The sequence below is a fragment of the Diorhabda carinulata genome, chromosome 12 (assembly GCF_026250575.1).
Source record: "Diorhabda carinulata isolate Delta chromosome 12, icDioCari1.1, whole genome shotgun sequence".
Taxonomy (NCBI): Eukaryota; Metazoa; Arthropoda; class Insecta; order Coleoptera; family Chrysomelidae; genus Diorhabda; species Diorhabda carinulata.
In genome coordinates this window covers 738,565-759,779 of record NC_079471.1, presented here as the reverse complement: position 1 = coordinate 759,779, position 21,215 = coordinate 738,565, and the positions used below count along the sequence as shown (strand labels likewise).

General features: G+C 30.0%; 2 protein-coding genes across 2 annotated transcripts; one reads left to right on the top strand and one right to left on the bottom strand.

Moving 5' to 3' along the window:
• Window positions 1–693: 693 nt before the first annotated feature.
• Window positions 694–13,223, bottom strand: LOC130900053 (protein inscuteable homolog). Its single transcript, XM_057810372.1, has 6 exons — window positions 12,960–13,223; window positions 7,720–8,543; window positions 4,306–4,545; window positions 3,663–4,243; window positions 3,098–3,603; window positions 694–1,812 (listed from the first exon to the last, which is right to left on the bottom strand). The coding sequence occupies exons 1-6, from the start codon at window positions 12,960–12,962 to the stop codon at window positions 1,681–1,683; spliced, it is 2,286 nt and encodes a 761-aa protein (XP_057666355.1). The 5' UTR covers window positions 12,963–13,223; the 3' UTR covers window positions 694–1,680.
• Window positions 13,224–17,654: 4,431 nt separating this feature from the next.
• Window positions 17,655–19,455, top strand: LOC130900052 (40S ribosomal protein S16). Its single transcript, XM_057810370.1, has 5 exons — window positions 17,655–17,733; window positions 17,823–17,867; window positions 17,977–18,108; window positions 18,294–18,408; window positions 19,228–19,455. The coding sequence occupies exons 1-5, from the start codon at window positions 17,713–17,715 to the stop codon at window positions 19,371–19,373; spliced, it is 459 nt and encodes a 152-aa protein (XP_057666353.1). The 5' UTR covers window positions 17,655–17,712; the 3' UTR covers window positions 19,374–19,455.
• The last annotated feature ends 1,760 nt before the right edge of the window (window positions 19,456–21,215 follow it).

Here is a 21,215-nt window from a genome sequence, read left to right as displayed (position 1 = left end):
ATAAATATCCCATATGCTAAAAAAATTCTTATATTGATGTTATTTTACTGAAATATATTCTTTTAAAATCGTGATAATACTTCCTGAAGTTTATTATGTTGTCGAAATATAAATAACATCCAAAATTGATTTAATTTAAATTTCTTTGTATTCTGTGATGTACGTAGTTGAGGTTTGAATTTCTAGATGGCGATAATGTATTCAAAACAAGGAATATTAAGGGTTGTCTAAATATAGGTGGTCTGTGATACGAAAAATATTAATGTGAAAAGATTTTTTGAAGAAATAATCTTTTTTTTTCATTTTTTGTTTTTCTTTATGTTATATCTCAATTTTAAACTTTTTATTTATCGTTAATGATTTTTAAAAATGGTTGTAATGCTTACAAGTTTAGACAGATCTATGAATGTTGACACTTTAGTTTTAATGATGATAAAAAAGAAGAAGTTAAGTTTGAAGTTTCATAGAAACGTTAATCTAGAGAAAATAAAAAGTAAGATAGTTTAGAAGGTGTTATTTTACCAAATAAAAGACAAGATGTTAAAGTTAAAAGTGTCAATTTATGTAGGAAAGTGAACAAAGGTTCTATATAATCATTAGAAAGTTTGTGAAATAGTGGGTGATTATAAAACAGGAGCAATTAAATGGGTATGTTTTTTTCAATCACATTATTAGGAAAATAAAACAAATTAAAACGTCTTAAAGTTTAATATTCATAAGTTATTTTGTACATATTTTATTTACACTTTTTAATCCTACGTTCACAACGAATTGCCACTTAATTATATATATGTAATGCATTAATGGACTATTCTGCAATCTGTTATAATTATATTTGGTAACATTCGAGAAATAATAGGTACAGAAAAATTGTTAACGTATTTTAACAAATCATTTTATACGTAAAAAATGAAACTCAACAAACATAAAATATTAAAATAAAAAACATACTATAAAAGTAAAAAAACATAATTACGAATATTACAAATACTTGTGAGTATCTTAAAACCGTAATTAAATAATTAAAATGTTTATTTAAGTCTCGATTTCATAAATTTCATTAAATTGATTTGTTTTAAATTGACATAGTGACAAGACATATTCAAAATGTCTTGTGACTGTATTCCGTAGAGTCAATATTAAACATAGAGAAGAAGGCTTCTCCATCTCTTTTTAATGGCTATTAAAAACAAAACTTATTATTCTCCTTCTTTGTCTTTCCCACCACTTGATCCTATCAGAATCGAGTAAAGAGCCAACTTAAACAAGCTCGCTTTATGTTTAATATTAACACTATGGTCTATTTACCAAATAAATGTTTGTAAAGAGCATAGTTCTCCATATTAATTATTACTAACATCACCTTTGAATTATTTTTGTTTTTTTTTTTTCTAAATTTATGTATATATGCTGCGAAATTTACATTTCCGTATGACAAGAATATTTGTATATATTTGTATCCATTATGTATGAGGTCTGATAATTAATCAAATTCTAAGAAAATATTAACGATATGACAACATGGCTACTTATTTATCAGGTTATTAACACTCGTTTTAAAAATAAATTTTGTTAAATAAAAAGTATATTTAAACATGAATAACTATTTAATTACGGATGTTCATCAAATTGTACAAGATTTAGTTCTATTTTTAATTAAAAGTCGATCAATTTGATATATCAGACGTAACTTTCGTTTTGAGAGGAATATGCTAAAAACGAATCAAGTAGTTTAGGTTCGACTAGCTCTTGAGCATCTTGTATGCTTAAGACGTCACTTCCGCACGTATCGACGATCTTTCTAAGTGTTGCCTGAAATAAACGTTAAATTAATATATTCAAGTAGTTAATGTTACTACTCAAGAGTTTACTAGATTAATAACCTATTTCTATTTTTGATATTAATGATGAAAGTGATCTATTAATTAATTTAATTACGCAAATTGTCAATGTCAAGTCATATTTTGGTAAAGATCGAAGTAGGTAGAAACGTCAAATAGATTGTATTAATCATATATATAACTGTCAATAGAATATATTTTTTTTATCTATGTCGATTGGATACTGTGTACATGTAAAACGAGGCCATATGTTCTACGTTTTTAGTTTATCTATGATATGTCAGTTATTAAGTTATTAACACCAGACAAAATGGACGTTAGGAATCGTATGTTTGTAATATTATGTTGAAAATGTTGTTTATTTTTATAAATATATGTGTGAATATATATGGTAAAATATACTTTTTAAGTATTATAATAATTTGTTGGAACTTTTATATAAAAATGTTTTATATCTTGTTAGCTTATTATTGTGTGGTTAGTTTCGTGGTTATGTGTACGATTTCGTCGAAATTTGTGTCCAGAGGGTAAGTACGAATTGTTTCAAAGTTTCTCAAACATATTTATCCAAATATTTTATGTCGAACTGATTTTTACTAATGATTTAGTAATATTAAAAAAATTACGAGGAATTGAAAAAGAAAAACGAGAGTACTACGATATTATTATATGAAAAATTACGAGGAATTGAATTGAAAAATTAATACGAGGGGACTACGATATTATTATATGAAAAATTACGAGGAATTAAATTGAAAAATAAATACGAGGGGATTACGATATTATTATATGAAAAATTACGAGGAATTAAATTGAAAAAGTAATACGAGGGGATTACGATATTATGATATGATAAATTACGTGGAATTAAATTGAAAAAGAAATACGAGGGGTCTACGATATTATGATATGATAAATTACGAGGAATTAAATTGAAAAAGAAATACGAGGGGTCTACGATATTATGATATGATAAATTACGAGGAATTAAATTGAAAAATAAATACGAGGGGATTACGATAATTATTATATGAAAAATTACGAGGAATTAAATTGAAAAATAAATACGAGGGGATTACGATATTATGATATGATAAATTACGAGGAATTAAATTGAAAAAGAAATACGAGGGGATTACGATAATTATTATATGAAAAATTACGAGGAATTAAATTGAAAAATAAATACGAGGGGATTACGATATTATTATATGAAAAATTACGAGGAATTAAATTGAAAAAAAAAAAAAACTTACCAGAGCCGCAACCAAAACAGCGTCGCTATCGAACCTCTCCTCTTTTTCCCTACACATTTTGACTAGTTTTTCCACACCGCCTAAATCGACGACTTGCATAGCCGCATCCCTCTCGCCGCATAACCTCGAAAGGGCTATAACGCTTTTCTGTCGCAGTCTTTTTTCCACGTCCTCTCCAACTAAATTCATTTTCAAAAAACACAACAACGCCGCCGGAGCTTTTATCTCGACGAGTCGTTTCCTGGCCATCTCCGAAGCCGACATATTAGCCAACAACGTCGCCATTTGTTCCAAAAGGTAAATAGAGGCGGCGGGACCGCGCGCCCGAATACTTTCCATAAGGACTTTAGCGGTGTTGTCGCGAATCATATACTTGATCGATTTCGAATCCATGGTGCTCAAATTGGCTAAAGCGGCGGCGCACAAAAGAAGATTCTGACAACATTTAGTCTCGGCCGCAAATTTCGTCAAAGATCCTACCAATTTGCGGGAATAATCCTCCAAACCTGCAATAAAACATCGCGTTAAAATCGAATCGATTAGGTTCGAATGGACGGCGTTTCACCTTTGACCGAATGATTGTCTTCGAGCCACGGCGCCGTGACTTGCGCCAACAGCGCCGCGGCTTCGGATCGCTCGGGCTCCGGTCGGGAATCTTCGTCCAAAGTGTCCGAGATGATTTGGACGCCGGAAAACTTTTCGAAATGTCTAATCGCCGACGAAGTACAACACATCGTGCTCAAAGCTCGCAACAGCAAAATCCTCAAGGAAGAACCTTCGCATTTTTCGCACAATATCAATAGAACGGGCACTATATCGAATTTAACGAATAATTCGACGATTTGTTCGTTTCGGAGCGCCACCGAAGTGATTCCGGTTATAGTGGCTCGGAGATCCAATTCGGAAGCGGGACGTTCCAATTTGTCGATCAATTTTTTTATTTCGATCGATAAAACTTGTTGGCGCACGCCTCGCCAATGGGTGTAAAGCGCCGACGCCATTTTCGAAGCTACTTCGCCTTTGGAAGTTCGAACTTCGTCGCACAGTTTCGACACGTTCGGGTTTATTCGTTGCGCGTGCGTTTTTACGAAATCCGATATGTTCGCCGCCAGATTTTCGATTAGAAAGTTCGAATTGTTCGGTTCGCTGAAATTGTAACGAATCTTGAAGTAAACGATTCGAGATTCGAATGATTTTTTTTTTCTTACCTTTTGTTCGTATTGTTGTATTCGGTTTCGATGTACCGCGAATGGGCGATGACGCCCCGTATGGCGGCGGTGGCGCGCGCCGCCAGGTGCGATACCTTTTGATTCAATTCCCCTAATATGGATTTGCATTGGAGGGTCGTCATACATTCTTGGTAGTAGTTCTGTCTCGCTTCTTTCAGCCACATTGCCACGGATTTGTTGTCGATTTCGGTGTAGGGCTCGCTGGGAATTGGGGGTACCCTAAAATCACACGTAACATTTGGTGGCTTGGGAATTAGTTCGGAAACGGTTTCTTTCGCGTATTGAACGTTCCCGTATAGTCTAGATAACTTGGCAACTCTGTAGTTTGTGTAAATGATGCACGGGATATATAAAATTGAATTTTCAAGTGAACAATTTGTTTTTTGGTGGAATTTCACGGATTCTGGGTGATTTTTGACGAAATAATTGGGTTTATTATATCACAGGAAAATAGTTCGAAAATACAATTTTTTTTGGTGGAATTTCGCGGATTCTGAGTGATTTTAAACGAGGCTCACTACATTTAAAGAAAATAGTTGGAAAATCTAAGATTTCGAGTCGAAATTCAAGAAATTAACTGAATTTTCGCCTGAACAATTTGTTTTTTGGTGGAATTTCACGGATTCTGGGTGATTTATGTCAAAATGGCACCTTATAATCGTGTTTTATGTCAAAATGGCCACTTATAATCGTGTTTTATTTCAAAATGGCCACTTATAATCGTGTTTTATTTCAAAATGGCTACTTATAATCGTGTTTTATGTCAAAATGGCCACTTATAATCGTGTTTTATTTCAAAATGGCCACTTATAATCGTGTTTTATGTCAAAATGGCCACTTATAATCGTGTTTTATGTCAAAATGGCACCTTATAATCGTGTGTTATGTCAAAATGGCACCTTATAATCGTGTGTTATGTCAAAATGGCCACTTATAATCGTGTTTTATGTCAAAATGGCCACTTATAATCGTGTTTTATGTCAAAATGGCACCTTATAATCGTGTGTTATGTCAAAATGGCACCTTATAATCGTGTGTTATGTCAAAATGGCCACTTATAATCGTGTTTTATTTCAAAATGGCCACTTATAATCGTTTTTTATTTCAAAATGGCCACTTATAATCGTGTTTTATGTCAAAATGGCACCTTATAATCGTGTGTTATGTCAAAATGGCACCTTATAATCGTGTGTTATGTCAAAATGGCCACTTATAATCGTGTTTTATGTCAAAATGGCCACTTATAATTGTGTTTTATGTCAAAATGGCCACTTATAATCGTGTTTTATTTCAAAATGGCCACTTATAATTGTGTTTTATGTCAAAATGGCCACTTATAATTGTGTTTTATGTCAAAATGGCTACTTATAATCGTGTTTTATGTCAAAATGGCCACTTATAATCGTGTTTTATGTCAAAATGGCCACTTATAATTGTGTTTTATGTCAAAATGGCCACTTATAATCGTGTTTTATGTCAAAATGGCCACTTATAATCGTGTGTTATGTCAAAATGGCCACTTATAATCGTGTTTTATGTCAAAATGGCCACTTATAATTGTGTTTTATGTCAAAATGGCCACTTATAATCGTGTTTTATTTCAAAATGGCCACTTATAATTGTGTTTTATGTCAAAATGGCTACTTATAATCGTGTTTTATGTCAAAATGGCCACTTATAATCGTGTTTTATGTCAAAATGGCCACTTATAATTGTGTTTTATGTCAAAATGGCCACTTATAATCGTGTTTTATGTCAAAATGGCCACTTATAATCGTGTGTTATGTCAAAATGGCCACTTATAATCGTGTTTTATGTCAAAATGGCCACTTATAATTGTGTTTTATGTCAAAATGGCCACTTATAATCGTGTTTTATTTCAAAATGGCCACTTATAATTGTGTTTTATGTCAAAATGGCCACTTATAATTGTGTTTTATGTCAAAATGGCTACTTATAATCGTGTTTTATGTCAAAATGGCCACTTATAATCGTGTTTTATGTCAAAATGGCCACTTATAATTGTGTTTTATGTCAAAATGGCCACTTATAATCGTGTTTTATGTCAAAATGGCCACTTATAATCGTGTTTTATGTCAAAATGGCACCTTATAATCGTGTTTTATTTCAAAATGGCCACTTATAATCGTGTTTTATGTCAAAATGGCACCTTATAATCGTGTGTTATGTCAAAATGGCACCTTATAATCGTGTGTTATGTCAAAATGGCACCTTATAATCGTGTGTTATGTCAAAATGGCCACTTATAATCGTGTTTTATGTCAAAATGGCCACTTATAATTGTGTTTTATGTCAAAATGGCCACTTATAATCGTGTTTTATTTCAAAATGGCCACTTATAATTGTGTTTTATGTCAAAATGGCCACTTATAATTGTGTTTTATGTCAAAATGGCTACTTATAATCGTGTTTTATGTCAAAATGGCCACTTATAATCGTGTTTTATGTCAAAATGGCCACTTATAATTGTGTTTTATGTCAAAATGGCCACTTATAATCGTGTTTTATGTCAAAATGGCCACTTATAATCGTGTGTTATGTCAAAATGGCCACTTATAATCGTGTTTTATGTCAAAATGGCCACTTATAATTGTGTTTTATGTCAAAATGGCCACTTATAATCGTGTTTTATTTCAAAATGGCCACTTATAATTGTGTTTTATGTCAAAATGGCCACTTATAATCGTGTTTTATTTCAAAATGGCTACTTATAATCGTGTTTTATGTCAAAATGGCCACTTATAATCGTGTTTTATGTCAAAATGGCCACTTATAATTGTGTTTTATGTCAAAATGGCCACTTATAATCGTGTTTTATGTCAAAATGGCCACTTATAATCGTGTTTTATGTCAAAATGGCACCTTATAATCGTGTTTTATTTCAAAATGGCCACTTATAATCGTGTTTTATTTCAAAATGGCTACTTATAATCGTGTGTTATGTCAAAATGGCCACTTATAATCGTGTTTTATATCAAAATGGCTCCTTATAATCTTATCGTCAGAGGAAATATGTAAAAATCGCGAATTATTTCGAAATCTTTTCATAGATGAATATTTATTCGGTTTATCGGTAATCAACGCATCTAAATTCAAATCAATCCCACTGTATATACGTGATAATGCGTCATAAACAGTAAACTTGTACGGTTTACATGAATCGGCTTGAGCGATAAGCGTGTCGTTTAATAATAATTTTAATTATAATGGAATCTAATTAATTAAATTACGGCAAATTCCAAGTTAAAAACGAGTCGTTGAAAAAAAAAAAAAATACTTACACGGTTAAAATCGCGGTATATAATACGAATTAATCGTCGCGGCATTTTGATTTCTCGAATTCAAAATCAAATCAAAAAAAAAACAACTCACCTATACTGTCGACATTTCAAAATCGGCAATTTTTCGTTTCTTTGTCGCATATTCCGGCGAAAATCACCGTTGGGCGTCGAGGTGTGTTCGGGCGGTTCGAGGCCCTCAAACAAACATTCTAATTCGCTTTCGCAATCGCTCGATAGAGAATTATCGCGACCGGCAGCCCCGTCATCGTCCCCAAACGGTTCGAGCACCGCCGGAGCCGATTTGCTCAAATCGACCGACGGAAAATTTTCGGAAATCGAACGCAACGGCAAAGATTTCGTCGTACGATCGATGGATCGTTCGGTTTCCTCGTCCGATTCGTGTGAGTAACTATCATCGACTGTCACTTCTCGGCTGGTACTAAGATATGCGTTTGTCCCCGGCGCCTCGTCGGAATACTGATTAGCGCACGTTTTCGTTTTATTCGAATTGAATAAATTTCTGCTAACTTTAGGCGGGTTTTTAACGTAATCGGCCTTCCGCGCGGCGTCGGTCTCCGTATCTTCGGGTTTGTTTTCGGCGTGCGCGAGACGTTTCGCCAAATTGTCCTTTTCGGGCGTCGTTTTTTCCTTGAAATTACAGCTCAGATTCTGTTTTTGGTTTTCCGTCGTTAATTGTTTGAATATATCCTTGGGGATCCTTTGGGAGGGCGTTTCCTTTTTGGGGGTGGATGAGTTGATTTTGGCGTTTTGTTGTTGTTGGAGATTCGGGGAAGTTTCGGTGTCCGAGAATCCGGAATCTTGGCTTCCGGGGCTTTCTCGCCATTCCGTCGAATCGCTACCCCACCATACTTTGCTAGGACTTCGTTTGAATTCCGTCATGTTTAGTGATGTTATCTGAAACGATATGGCGCGTTATTTACACTCGCTTTGTATAATTTTATGATATTTTAATTCGTTCACTTCGTGTTTTTATGAATTGTCGAGTTTTGGGAATATTAACACGAACGGACTATAACGAGTCTTCGTACGTCTTATTTCGATCATATCACCCATACTATTATTCCGACGCTTTAATGATTGTATATACAGTTTATTGAAAACTGTATATTTTTTTCTTTTCGACCTTATATTTCATGAAATAACAATTTTTGTTTATAATTATTATATCGACACGAATGGACTATAACAATTTCGTGTTTTTTCGTCTACATCTCCCAAACTATTTTCCCAACATTTTGACATGTCATTTGATGTTTTTCTGCTGATTTTTTTTTAAAAATTCTTCATTTTTCATTGTATTTTCTTCAATAATTTCAATTATTACATTAACGTAAAAGGACTATAACAAGTATTTATTTTTTCGACCATATCGCCCGAACTATTATTCATATAATGTCATTTAATTTGTTTTCAAAATTCTGTATTTTCAACTCTATTTTTTTCTATAATTTCAATTATTACACTAACGTAAACGGACTATAACAAGTATTTATTTTTTCGACCATATCGCCCGAACTATTATTCATATAATGTCTTCAAAATTTTGTATTTTCAACTCCATTTTTTCTATAAATTCAATTACATTAACGTAAACGGACTATAACAAGTCCTTATTTTTCGACCATATCGTCCGAACTATTATTCATATAATGTCATTTAATTTGGTTTCAAAATTTTGTATTTTCCATTCAATTTTTTCTATAATTTCAATTATTACATTAACGTAAACGGACTATAACAAGTATTCATTTTTTCGACCATATCGCCCGAACTATTATACATATAATGTTTTCAAAATTTTGTATTTTCAACTCCATTTTTTCTATAATTTCAATTATGACATTAACGTAAACGGACTATAACAAGTATTAATTTTTTGATCATATCACCCGAACTATTATTCATATAATGTCATTTAATTTGTTTTCAAAATTTTGTATTTTCAACTCTATTTTTTTCTATAATTTCAATTATTACACTAACGTAAACGGACTATAACAAGTATTTATTTTTTCGACCATATCGCCCGAACTATTATTCATATAATGTCTTCAAAATTTTGTATTTTCAACTCCATTTTTTCTATAAATTCAATTACATTAACGTAAACGGACTATAACAAGTCCTTATTTTTCGACCATATCGTCCGAACTATTATTCATATAATGTCATTTAATTTGGTTTCAAAATTTTGTATTTTCCATTCAATTTTTTCTATAATTTCAATTATTACATTAACGTAAACGGACTATAACAAGTATTCATTTTTTCGACCATATCGCCCGAACTATTATACATATAATGTTTTCAAAATTTTGTATTTTCAACTCCATTTTTTCTATAATTTCAATTATGACATTAACGTAAACGGACTATAACAAGTATTAATTTTTTGATCATATCACCCGAACTATTATTCATATAATGTCATTTAATTTGTTTTCAAAATTTTGTATTTTCAACTCTATTTTTTTCTATAATTTCAATTATTACACTAACGTAAACGGACTATAACAAGTATTTATTTTTTCGACCATATCGCCCGAACTATTATACATATAATGTGATTCAATTTGTTTTCAAAATTTTGTATTTTCCACTCAATTTTTTCTATAATTTTAATTATTACATTAACGTAAACGGACTATAACAAGTATTTATTTTTTCGACCATATCGCCCGAACTATTATGCATATAATGTGATTCAATTTGTTTTCAAAATTTTGTATTTTCCACTCAATTTTTTCTATAATTTTAATTATTACATTAACGTAAACGGACTATAACAAGTATTTATTTTTTCGACCATATCGCCCGAACTATTATTCATATAATGTCATTTAATTTGTTTTCAAAATTCTGTATTTTCAACTCAATTTTTTCTATAATTTCAATTATTACATTAACGTAAACGGACTATAACAAGTATTTATTTTTTCGACCATATCGCCCGAACTATTTTCATTTTCCCGACGCTTCTATGTCTGTCTTGTTTTGTTTTACTACGTAAATAATCAAAACATATGATAAACAATGACTAAGAATCGTGTCATTAAAATTTCATAAATAATTTGATGTCTGATTAGATTTTTTTGATCGCCTATTTGTTTATTGTTGATATAACGGCAATAAAATATTTTCGTCCGTAATTGGAATGTTAAATTGAATTAATAATTCTCGGTATTTACATTACACATATACCAATTAAGTGTTTTGGAATGTGATGACTAAATTTGTATATAAATTACGACTAAACAATTATTTTTTGCATTGCTATCAGTCACTCCATCTGTACTCTAAATTGCGAACATAACAAATTATTCATTTATATCGTAGGAAACTGTAATAATCTTTAAATGGCGTCGATAATAAGTGCACCGTCTAAATATAGATTATCTGTGGTGTAAATCTGTGAATCCAATGTAACGCATTGTCTGTGATTATTTATTCTAGTCCTTTATGTACCAAATGAAAATTGTTTAATTTATACACTAGTTTACGTAAGCATCGCTTTAAAATTAAGAAAATTGTTTATTTAACATATTCATCGAACTTTATTGTCCTACTTCTTGGTATAAAACGAAACGCAAACATTGACGAGATAACCTGGCTTTTTTCAGTATAATCAGAAATATCTTGAAGATAATGGTGTCATCATTTTAATTATATTGTTCTCTTTTTTAATTGTAAATATTGTTTTAACCTACAATCGTAATTTATAATCATAGTTTTGTTGTTGAGGTAAAAATAATTCAATATGGCAACGTTGCTAAATTAATTTTAAATTGTCATTGTACTAAATCCCTAACGGTCACAAGTTGATTTGAATGAAATATCAAAATAATGAGGGCGCCCTCTTGTTTAACTTACAACGAAGTAATAGTGTTACTAAATCAAACGATTACCTATACCGGAAGTTAATTAGTTAACAATACACACAATATTTAATAATATTTGTAATATTTTGTTTTTTACATAAACTAATTTTATGACTATGAATTTATTTCTTCTTCTTTTTATCAGTTTTATATTTTCAGACTTGTAATATATAGAATGGTTAATTACACTTGGTCATAAATGTTTATTTCAATAATTAGGTAACTAATTGATATTTATGTAAAGTCAAAGCAAAAATATTTAGATACTGTTGAATCATTTACAAATAGAAAAAAGTTATAACACTGTTCATATTTAAAATTTGCATATTGTAAACAAGAATAAAATTCAATATGTCGTCCGCGTCGATAAAGTAGAAACCGCTTACTGCTGCTGGGTATAGTGTTCGTTTCAGAATATATTTAGTACAGTAAATATTTATACATCGTATAAATTATTTAATTTCTTTAATACATTTTAAAACTTTTTTATTACTAAAATTACATAAAAATAGTTTTTTTTTTATCTTCTAATGACAATATATGAGAAATAAAATTTCCTTTCGTATACGAGGTGCCTACAATATATTAAAATATCATATTTACCTTTTTTACTTTACTAATTATATGAAATTGATATTTGAATCAAATAGATACATACGATAGTATATATATACAGGTCGTATCAATGCTTTACATAAAAAATAATCGAAAAAAGAACCAAGACATAGGTTTGAAATAATTTATTTTTATTTCTAAACTATTGTAGAAGTGATATTACGGCAAATTGATCAGTTGTGTCAACTGTTAGAAGCAAGTTTGCCAAGTTTACCGCTTTGTTATAATTTTTCGTATAAAAAAAACTACACCTTAAATCATTGGGTCTCTTAGAGATGGAGAAAAATTTTTTACTTGATTATAATTAATTTTTCTTTATACCGAAGTTAATAATAAAAGATGCCTCGCTAATACACGACCTTGGATTATCTACAACGTTTTTTTTTTTCGATTCGTCACCTTTAGAATTCTTTTATTCGTTTCCAAGATATTAACAAAGTTAAATTACATCCGTTTAGGAACAAAATCCTTCTTAGAATATTTCCAATCAAGGATTGTTATTATTATAACACATTCCAAAGGTAAATCTTAAGGTTGTTATCAAAATAAACAGTACAGATAACTATACAAACGTTTATTTTTATATAGGGACACATATTCGCTCGTATAGATTAAATTTTTTATATATTTCGTAATATAACCTAGATAGATAAACTCCCAACTTGAACTATGCAGAAAAAATTAATCGAAAACTTCCTAAACTAGCAATTAGAAAATACCACCCTGTATATATAGATAACCATGGACATTACGTCAATGAATGAGGTATTTTTGACGGTTTTGTATAAATATATAAATGTAAAATAATATAACTCACCATAATTTTCAAAATCCGCGCATATCGATCGAAATACCGCTAAAATTTTACCAGTATATCACCGCTACTACCAAGAATTCGAAATCATTCAATTCACCTCCTCGATAAATATCGTCACGAGTTGCACTATTTCTAATGTACAGTCGTTATCAACATTATTATATATCTGTAACGTACCACAGAACTGACTGCGATGTGGAACACAAACTTAGCGCCGCGTTGCACGAATACCGAACTTGTGTCGTAGACGAAACGACAAGCTTTGTGGAATCATCGTAGGAAGAAGGAAGAACTTTTGGGGAGAGGGTAATACGTACAGATTTATAATTCTATATTAATACGTAATAATTATATTTATTAAATAGAAAAATTAACGCGGTAGGTTGAAAACAAAAATAGTATTTGTCTAATTTTATAAGGGAGAGTTAATTTAAGACAGCCATGTTTTTATTTCATGAAGCCATGTTTTTATTCCATGACATCGTGCTAACACGTGATAAGTTGTCTGTCATAATTTTACGTAGTGTATATATTATAGAAATTATGTTTTTGGTTTAATTGTTTATTAATTTGACATAATACGAATTGGTATTTAACAATAAATAATATAGTATTTTATAGTGAAGAAGTAATGAAGAAATATTAAATGATATCGAATGTTGCCGTGTTTATTTTATTCTAGAATAGAAATTATTAAACTATAAGTTGAGTATACGAGGTGTGTGCAAAAATACGTATTTTATTTAAAGTAACTTTTTACTCGACAATATAATAAATTGTAGTCAAAAAATGTTTTTAGAACTAAAATATACAATGTGAATAGATGTATTTGCATAAATTTATTTCTGAACAAATTTTTTACAACAATATTTTTGAATAATGAAGTGCTTAACTATAAATTAAACCTAATCATCTTTTTTTTTTGAAAGATACGAGGGCGGGATGGTATGTTGAATTATAAATTTTACTAATATACATAATTTCCAATAAAATCATCATATCACCTTGACCGAATTTCCATTCAATTCTTTACGTTTAACCTAATTGTCAACAAGCCTATTATAGAAGCCTTATCAAAATTTTCGTTTCATTTTCAAGCTACTTATTAATAAGATTACGATTTACATTTAAAAATGACCTTGAACTTTGAAATGCTCGATTGGTAATTGTCTGTTCGAGAATAATATCCCATGGATTCTCGATTCGTTCAACCGTTACTTCGTATGGGAACCATATGGGTTCACAGGCAGCTGCTACCCTCTCGAAACATTTACATCGAATATATCGGGGTGAGAATACCTTCAAAGTCGCATAGGTCGTAGGGATATTTACCTTATTAGGGGTAGAAAAAGATATTAATCGATTTACACGATTTTCTTGATCATAAATAAAAATTTTCTCAATAAATTTCACTATATATCATGTATATTAATTGAAAAACATTTTTTTTTGACGTAAGGATATAATTTATCACAATATAATTGATTTTATTTAGTTTTAATAGACCTACAAATCCAATTTTGGTTATTATCATAATTTTTGTTTCCGTTATTGATAATACGAGAACATTTACTTAACCCCTCGTATTATTAAATCAAGTTTTTACTATTATTAAAACATCCGTACTGTTGGTTGTACTAGAAATGAGATATCGAGTATATAAAAAAGAAGAATTGTAACTGTCAACTTTTATATTGTAATGAATTTATTAAAATAAATTTATCGTTTATTTTTATGTGTTTTAATAGTCCTACAAATCCAATTATGGTTATTATCATAATTTTTGTTTCCGTTAGTGATAATACGAGAACATTTACTTAACCCCTCGTATTATTAAATCAAGTTTTTACTATTATTAAAACATCCGTACTGTTGGTTGTACTAGAAATGAGATATCGAGTATATAAAAAAGAAGAATTGTAACTGTCAACTTTTATATTGTAATGAATTTATTAAAATAAATTTATTTTTATGTGTTTTGTTTTATTTTTACTACGCCTCTGGTTTTTAAAAGGCATCAGGGTGGTGATTATTCAACGATAGCGAAAGCCTCGTGCCCTACACGTGCACATCTGGCACAAACGGTCGCTTCTGTTTTACACGGTTACTTGATCGAACTAATGTTTACACTTTTACTATGATTTTTAAATGTTTCCGCAAATCCGATTTAAGTTCCCGTAATGATGTAAACATAAATTAAATATTTCGTCTACTATTTATTATAGGTAATAAAATGATTGGATCAAAACATTCAATAAAGGTATTAAAACAAAATTAGTATAACTTTCTATAACGGAAATAGATTCTTAGGTTAGAATAATACTGAATATATGTTAATATTAACTAGACGCGGTGTTGCCATATTCAATCAATACGAAAAGTAAAAAATATACATAATTTTCGGGATTTAGTTCGCAATAATACTTTCTAAAATTATATAAAGATATGTAAACGTAGATTTTCAATTTATTTAATGTACAAGACACGTTCCCGATTTGTGAGGTTAGTAGAACTGACAATGTACACCGTAATTAGTTAGTACATCCTTCCGGTGTGCCCAAAAGACCGTGTACAAATACAGGGTACGTTAAAAAATGTATTTATAAAAGAATGATTTTTTTTAATCATATATCACGATAGGAAACGACCGTTATTGAAAAAAAAAATATTTCTTCTCAAGCAACGTGCATTTTTATGACTTTAATCAATTAAATTCCAACAAACACACACACACAAAACGAGTCATCGATCGTGTTATGACGTCACCACCGTACTTTCTGATTCAGTTCTTCGTAATTCGATGACTTACAACTTATACGTTTAGTATAAATATTTGTTTGTTTTTTTTTTTCGTAAAGAAAATAGTTGATGTAGTATCCCATTCGTACAGGGTGGGTAAAAAATTAATATCGTAAGTTGAGTTGTGGTAATAAAACTGAAATTTAATATTTTGATAAACCGTTTTCGATATTTTAGTATTCGGAAATTCAAATTAGATTAAAATTTTTATATACTAACTTCCTAGACACCAACAAAAAATAATTAACGTAATTAATTATGTATCGCACCTCGTATATAAGTTTCACAGTTAAAAATGAGTAAAATCGTGCAAAAAAACCCCATAGACCATTAAATAACAGTCTCAAAGGGTCACTAGCATTTAATAGACGTTCATAGAAAATAATCGTACATTTATTATATCAGGGACGGCTTTACGTTGTAATTTTCGATTTAAAAACTCTCGGTGCTTATTTGTATTTGAAAAAAAAATCTCTATAACGTTCCAAACATAAAACACAATAAACCAATTAGCAACAATTACCTTGACTCAGATTTAAATAAAAAAACCACTTGTACGTTTCAACAAAGAACACAAAGTCTAATTGTATTAGTAAGTAGAATTTAAAAGTACAAATATGACTCTGTATAACGCTATTTATCCCATATTAGTAACCTACCACCATTTTTATTTGTTCCTTATTAACGAATAAATCGTCAATAGTTATTCCTATGGGTATGGTTCGTTCAATAAATTACGTTGTTACCATTTTTAATAAGGTTGTTTTAATTATTATACAAACCGGCAACACTGCACAGTAAATATTAACCGGATGATGATTAATCTCGAAGTTCACTAATATTCACCATTGTCAAGCATGTGTCGGTGGATTATAACACATTTTATAATATTTCTAAGTTTTTATAAAAAAATTTGTGTGTTAATAAATTTTTTATTACTTAATAATATTTATTTATACAATATAAATATTATTTTTCATTAATTGTTGTGAAAACAAAAGATGGGAAACTACTTTTGATATTCATAAGGTAACCTCGTGATAGCGCCATGTTGCCAATATAACAAGATTATATCTAACGTCAAGTATATTTTTCGATATTTAAATGCGATAACAAAAAATTGCAATTACTACTTTATAACAAAACATTCATGACGTCTTGTAACAATTAATACTTAAAAAATGTCTATACTATGTTTTTTTTATTAATAATAAACTATTTGCAAAATGTACGATTTATCAGTAGTCAGCAAGTCTGAATAAACGTAAGGGAAATGTTTAAATCAGCAAAAACGTTATATACCGATATAAATATCATATTATATAACAAGAGTTTCTCGACGCGGCCCTGTAGACGTTTTCTATATCAATTTGGCGTTCATCGCTTAGATAATTTTAGCTTTTATAATGCGATAAAAATTTATTATAAAATTGCTACAAAGTATCACGTTTTCCTTTTATTCAATGATGATGTAGTATGCACTCCATTACGCATCTAATTGGGTAAAACATTAAATGGAATCGGCACAAATTGTTCATTATAAATACGAGAAAGAATATTTACTAATTGAACAATAAAATTTACCTTGTTAGTCGGCAACCAGTTTCACAATAAGTTGTTATATGTACTGCATAACTTAAATCGATCAATTATACTACTCTCAACTAGTTATAGGCAACCAGTTTTACGTCAAGAAGTATGTATTGCCTAGCTTGTAGATTTATATTAATACATTAGAAAAAGTTTCGTTATTACTTTCAACATAATTTTAATTTATAGAAAAGTTTAATTTTATGTATTTGCAATTTTTGTGTGTAAATATATTGAATAAAACTACCTTAAACTGTTAATTCTGTACAAGTAGTGGCATGGAAATTAACTTTCGTGTGTACCGGAAAATACCGTTGTGTCAGTGTCATATGTCAAAAAGTACTTCCTTTTTCAATCTTTCACAATGCAAGGCACACAGCAAAAGGTATTATTTTTAAAAACATCTATTAAATAATAGCTGTTATGTATAAATTAATTGCATAATTCACTAATTCTTATCAATTGTTTTTTTAGCAAAAGAGAGAACCTATTCATTCTGTCCAAGTTTTTGGCAGAAAGGTAAGTTTTTGTAACATAACCTGTAACACGTGTATTTAACTTTTTTATAGTTTATCATTCACGTAATCCCACAACTTGATGCCGTTTTTTATAATCAAACATTTTTTAGAAATCAGCTACCGCCGTAGCTTATTGTAAAAGAGGTAGGGGAGTTTTGAGGGTAAATGGAAGACCTCTTAGTCAAGTCGAGCCGAAAATGCTCCAAGATAAACTCCAAGAACCAATTCTGTTACTTGGAAAGGTAAAATCTTCTTTAAGAACAATCAATAGATAAAAGTTTTCATTTAATATGACGATATATTTATCCCGAATATGAATTATTTAAATGAAATAAAAGTTTTTATCTGACTATGATAAATAGATTAATAAAATACTTCAAATATTTTGTGTTTTACGTTATTTGAGTTGTTTTTTTTTTTTTTACAGGATAAATTTTCTGCTGTAGACATCAGAGTGAGAGTAAATGGTGGTGGACACGTTTCGCAAATATATGCGATTAGACAAGCAATTTCAAAAGCCCTAGTTGCTTATTATCAAAAATGTAAGTAGTTCAATAATTTTTTTTATATATTTACGTGAAATTCACTTTTTTATTTGTTTAAACAAACTGTTTTGATAATGTGACCTCTGGTTATACAAACATTGCATAAGTTCATTTTTTTGTGTGGATTTTTTGGATCACAAAAAATAAGTTTTGAACTGAATTTTTTGGAAATAAATTCTATTTTCCTTGTTTATTTTAATTAAATTATCTCGAAATTCTTCAATTTCTACGAATTACGTTTTGAAATACGAGATTTGTGTTAAAATACGAGGGTCATATGGAAAGTATTTACTAGAAATTTGTTTCTACATTTTAAAATACGAGATTCGTGTAAAAATACGGGGGTTGTCAAGAAAATAATAAAACATTTTGGAGGTTGAGTTCAGTTCAAGAGTTATGTATCCAAAACTTCGTCATTGTGAATATTCAACATCAAAACTTTCTTAAAAATTTTCTGTTTGGGACCTTTCGGTAACAATCCATCATTTTTTGAACGATATTTTAAAAAAACAAAACTTCTATATTTTATTTTTGATGATATTTTCCCTTGTCAACTGTCAATGGAAATATTCCAACATCAAAATGGCAGCTTCATCTCCACTTATCACTAAACGCATCTCGAAAGTCTCAATTACGTTTCGAATAGTCCTGGTATAAATTATTTATATTACTAGTAACAAAAACATGATGAAACGCGTTTTGGTCCGTGTTTATGAGCTTTAATGATCGCACTTTAACCAATTCTGAGAAAAATATGATTTTGTTGTGGTGTTTAGCTGTTTTTTATTGTTATTGACGAGTCGACTTTGTTTTTAGACGTCGACGAAGCTTCGAAGAAGGAACTGAAGGATATTCTTATCCAATACGATCGTACCTTGTTGGTAGCCGATCCTCGACGTTGCGAACCTAAAAAGTTCGGTGGTCCGGGAGCACGTGCTCGCTACCAAAAATCTTACCGTTAAGTTGTATTTTAAGTTCAATATTGTGTTTTTTTGTATATGTATGAAAGTCTACAATAAACACAAGTTTTTTTCTTAAAAACGCCATTTTTGTTTTATTTATTTTATTCACTCCCCTCGTAATAAAACTTAACTGTGTACACATCAATCCGAAGGCCATTACTGTTTGACGTTTTTCCTAACAGGGGGCGTATCAACTTTGTGTTCTGTGCTAAAATGTTTTGAACTATACAGGAGGATTCAATTTTGCAAACGTAACAAAATGGATACTAACCAAGTTTTGTAGTCAATATTTTTTCGCATAAATCAAGATTTTTTATCAATTTAGTTAAGAAAAAGAGTTAGAATATCCTGTAATAATCCATTAATTTTTTTTAAATCCCAATTTTATTCAGAAAGCAAATTTGCGTATTCCCCTCGTAAAAATCAAAATAACTGGATATACATGAACACGAGGCCATTACTGTTTGACGACTTTCCTAATAGGGGGCGTATTAACATTGTGTTCTGTGCTAAAATGTTTTGAACTATACAGGGAGATTCAATTTTGTAATGTGTACATAAACAGATTTTTTTCATGAAGTAAATATTTATTTTTGTATTTTGTTGAGGAGAAGATTTATTAAAAATGCTTATAATTGGATATTTGTTTTTTTTTAATATGAATTGTATTTAAATTGAATATATATTACTTGTATCCCCCCGTATATGTAAAAGTGGTTGGATATACATGAAGACGAGGCCATTACTATTTCACGTTTTTTCCTAAAGAGGGCATCGCAACACGTTCCTTGACGTCAATCTTATAGGGTGATACGATAGTATGAGGATTTATTGTTGAAAAAAAAGGAAATATGTAAAATAACTTTATTAAATCAATTATTTAACATTTAATTAGTGGAGTAGGAAGAGATGTTAGAAGTTAAAAGTAAAAATATACATTATATAATACAAATATTGTACAAAACCTCCGTCTACAAAAGATATTCATTAGTATTGAATTTAAACTACAATACAGACACATATGAATAAATCTTTGTCGTTACATTATATTTTTTTAAAGTTATCAATGTGATGGAAATGTAAAAACAGACATTTTACGTCTACAACCGCTTTCTTTTCGTTATAATAATCTTTAATCACCCTGTAGAAGTGAAAACGTGTAAATTGTAGACTTTAAAGTACCTACTCACCTTATACGTGAAGAAAAAGAAAAAATAGGTGATTTATAAACGAAATATTGCTAATAAAACAAGTCAGTTAATCTAAAAATATATTAAAACTTCTAAAAACAAAAAAAAATTCAAGTGAATATCTGTTTTTAATTCATTCAACGACGTAAACTATTTTACGAGTTCCCCTCGTAATTAAAAAGCATGGACATCATCATTGTTAACGGATATAGCCGTAGGGGGCGTGGTAATAGACAACCGGAAGGTGACGTCACTTTCAAAACAAAGTTTGTAAGGTAGGGTGTGTTATTAATTAGTTTTGTGCCAGAAGGTATTTTTTTTTCAAAATTTATCGAAGAAAATACGAAAAAATAACTTGACATATATACGATCGTCGACGCAGTTAAAACTTTGGAAAGCAATCGTTGACCTGTCATAACAATGGCGGTGCGTGACGTCGACACTGTATTGCTATCCGTGTACGGCTGATTTAGTTTTTGTTTCTTTCATAATAAACTTATTAAATCGCCATTCATATTCTCAAATTTAATAAAAAACTTTTCAAAGGCTCAAAAGTTTTAATTAAAAAAAAAAGACGAAAATAATTTATTTAGTATCGTAGTTTGAGTCAAATATGGCGGCCACTCTCATGTGATCACATTCGCTCCATGAA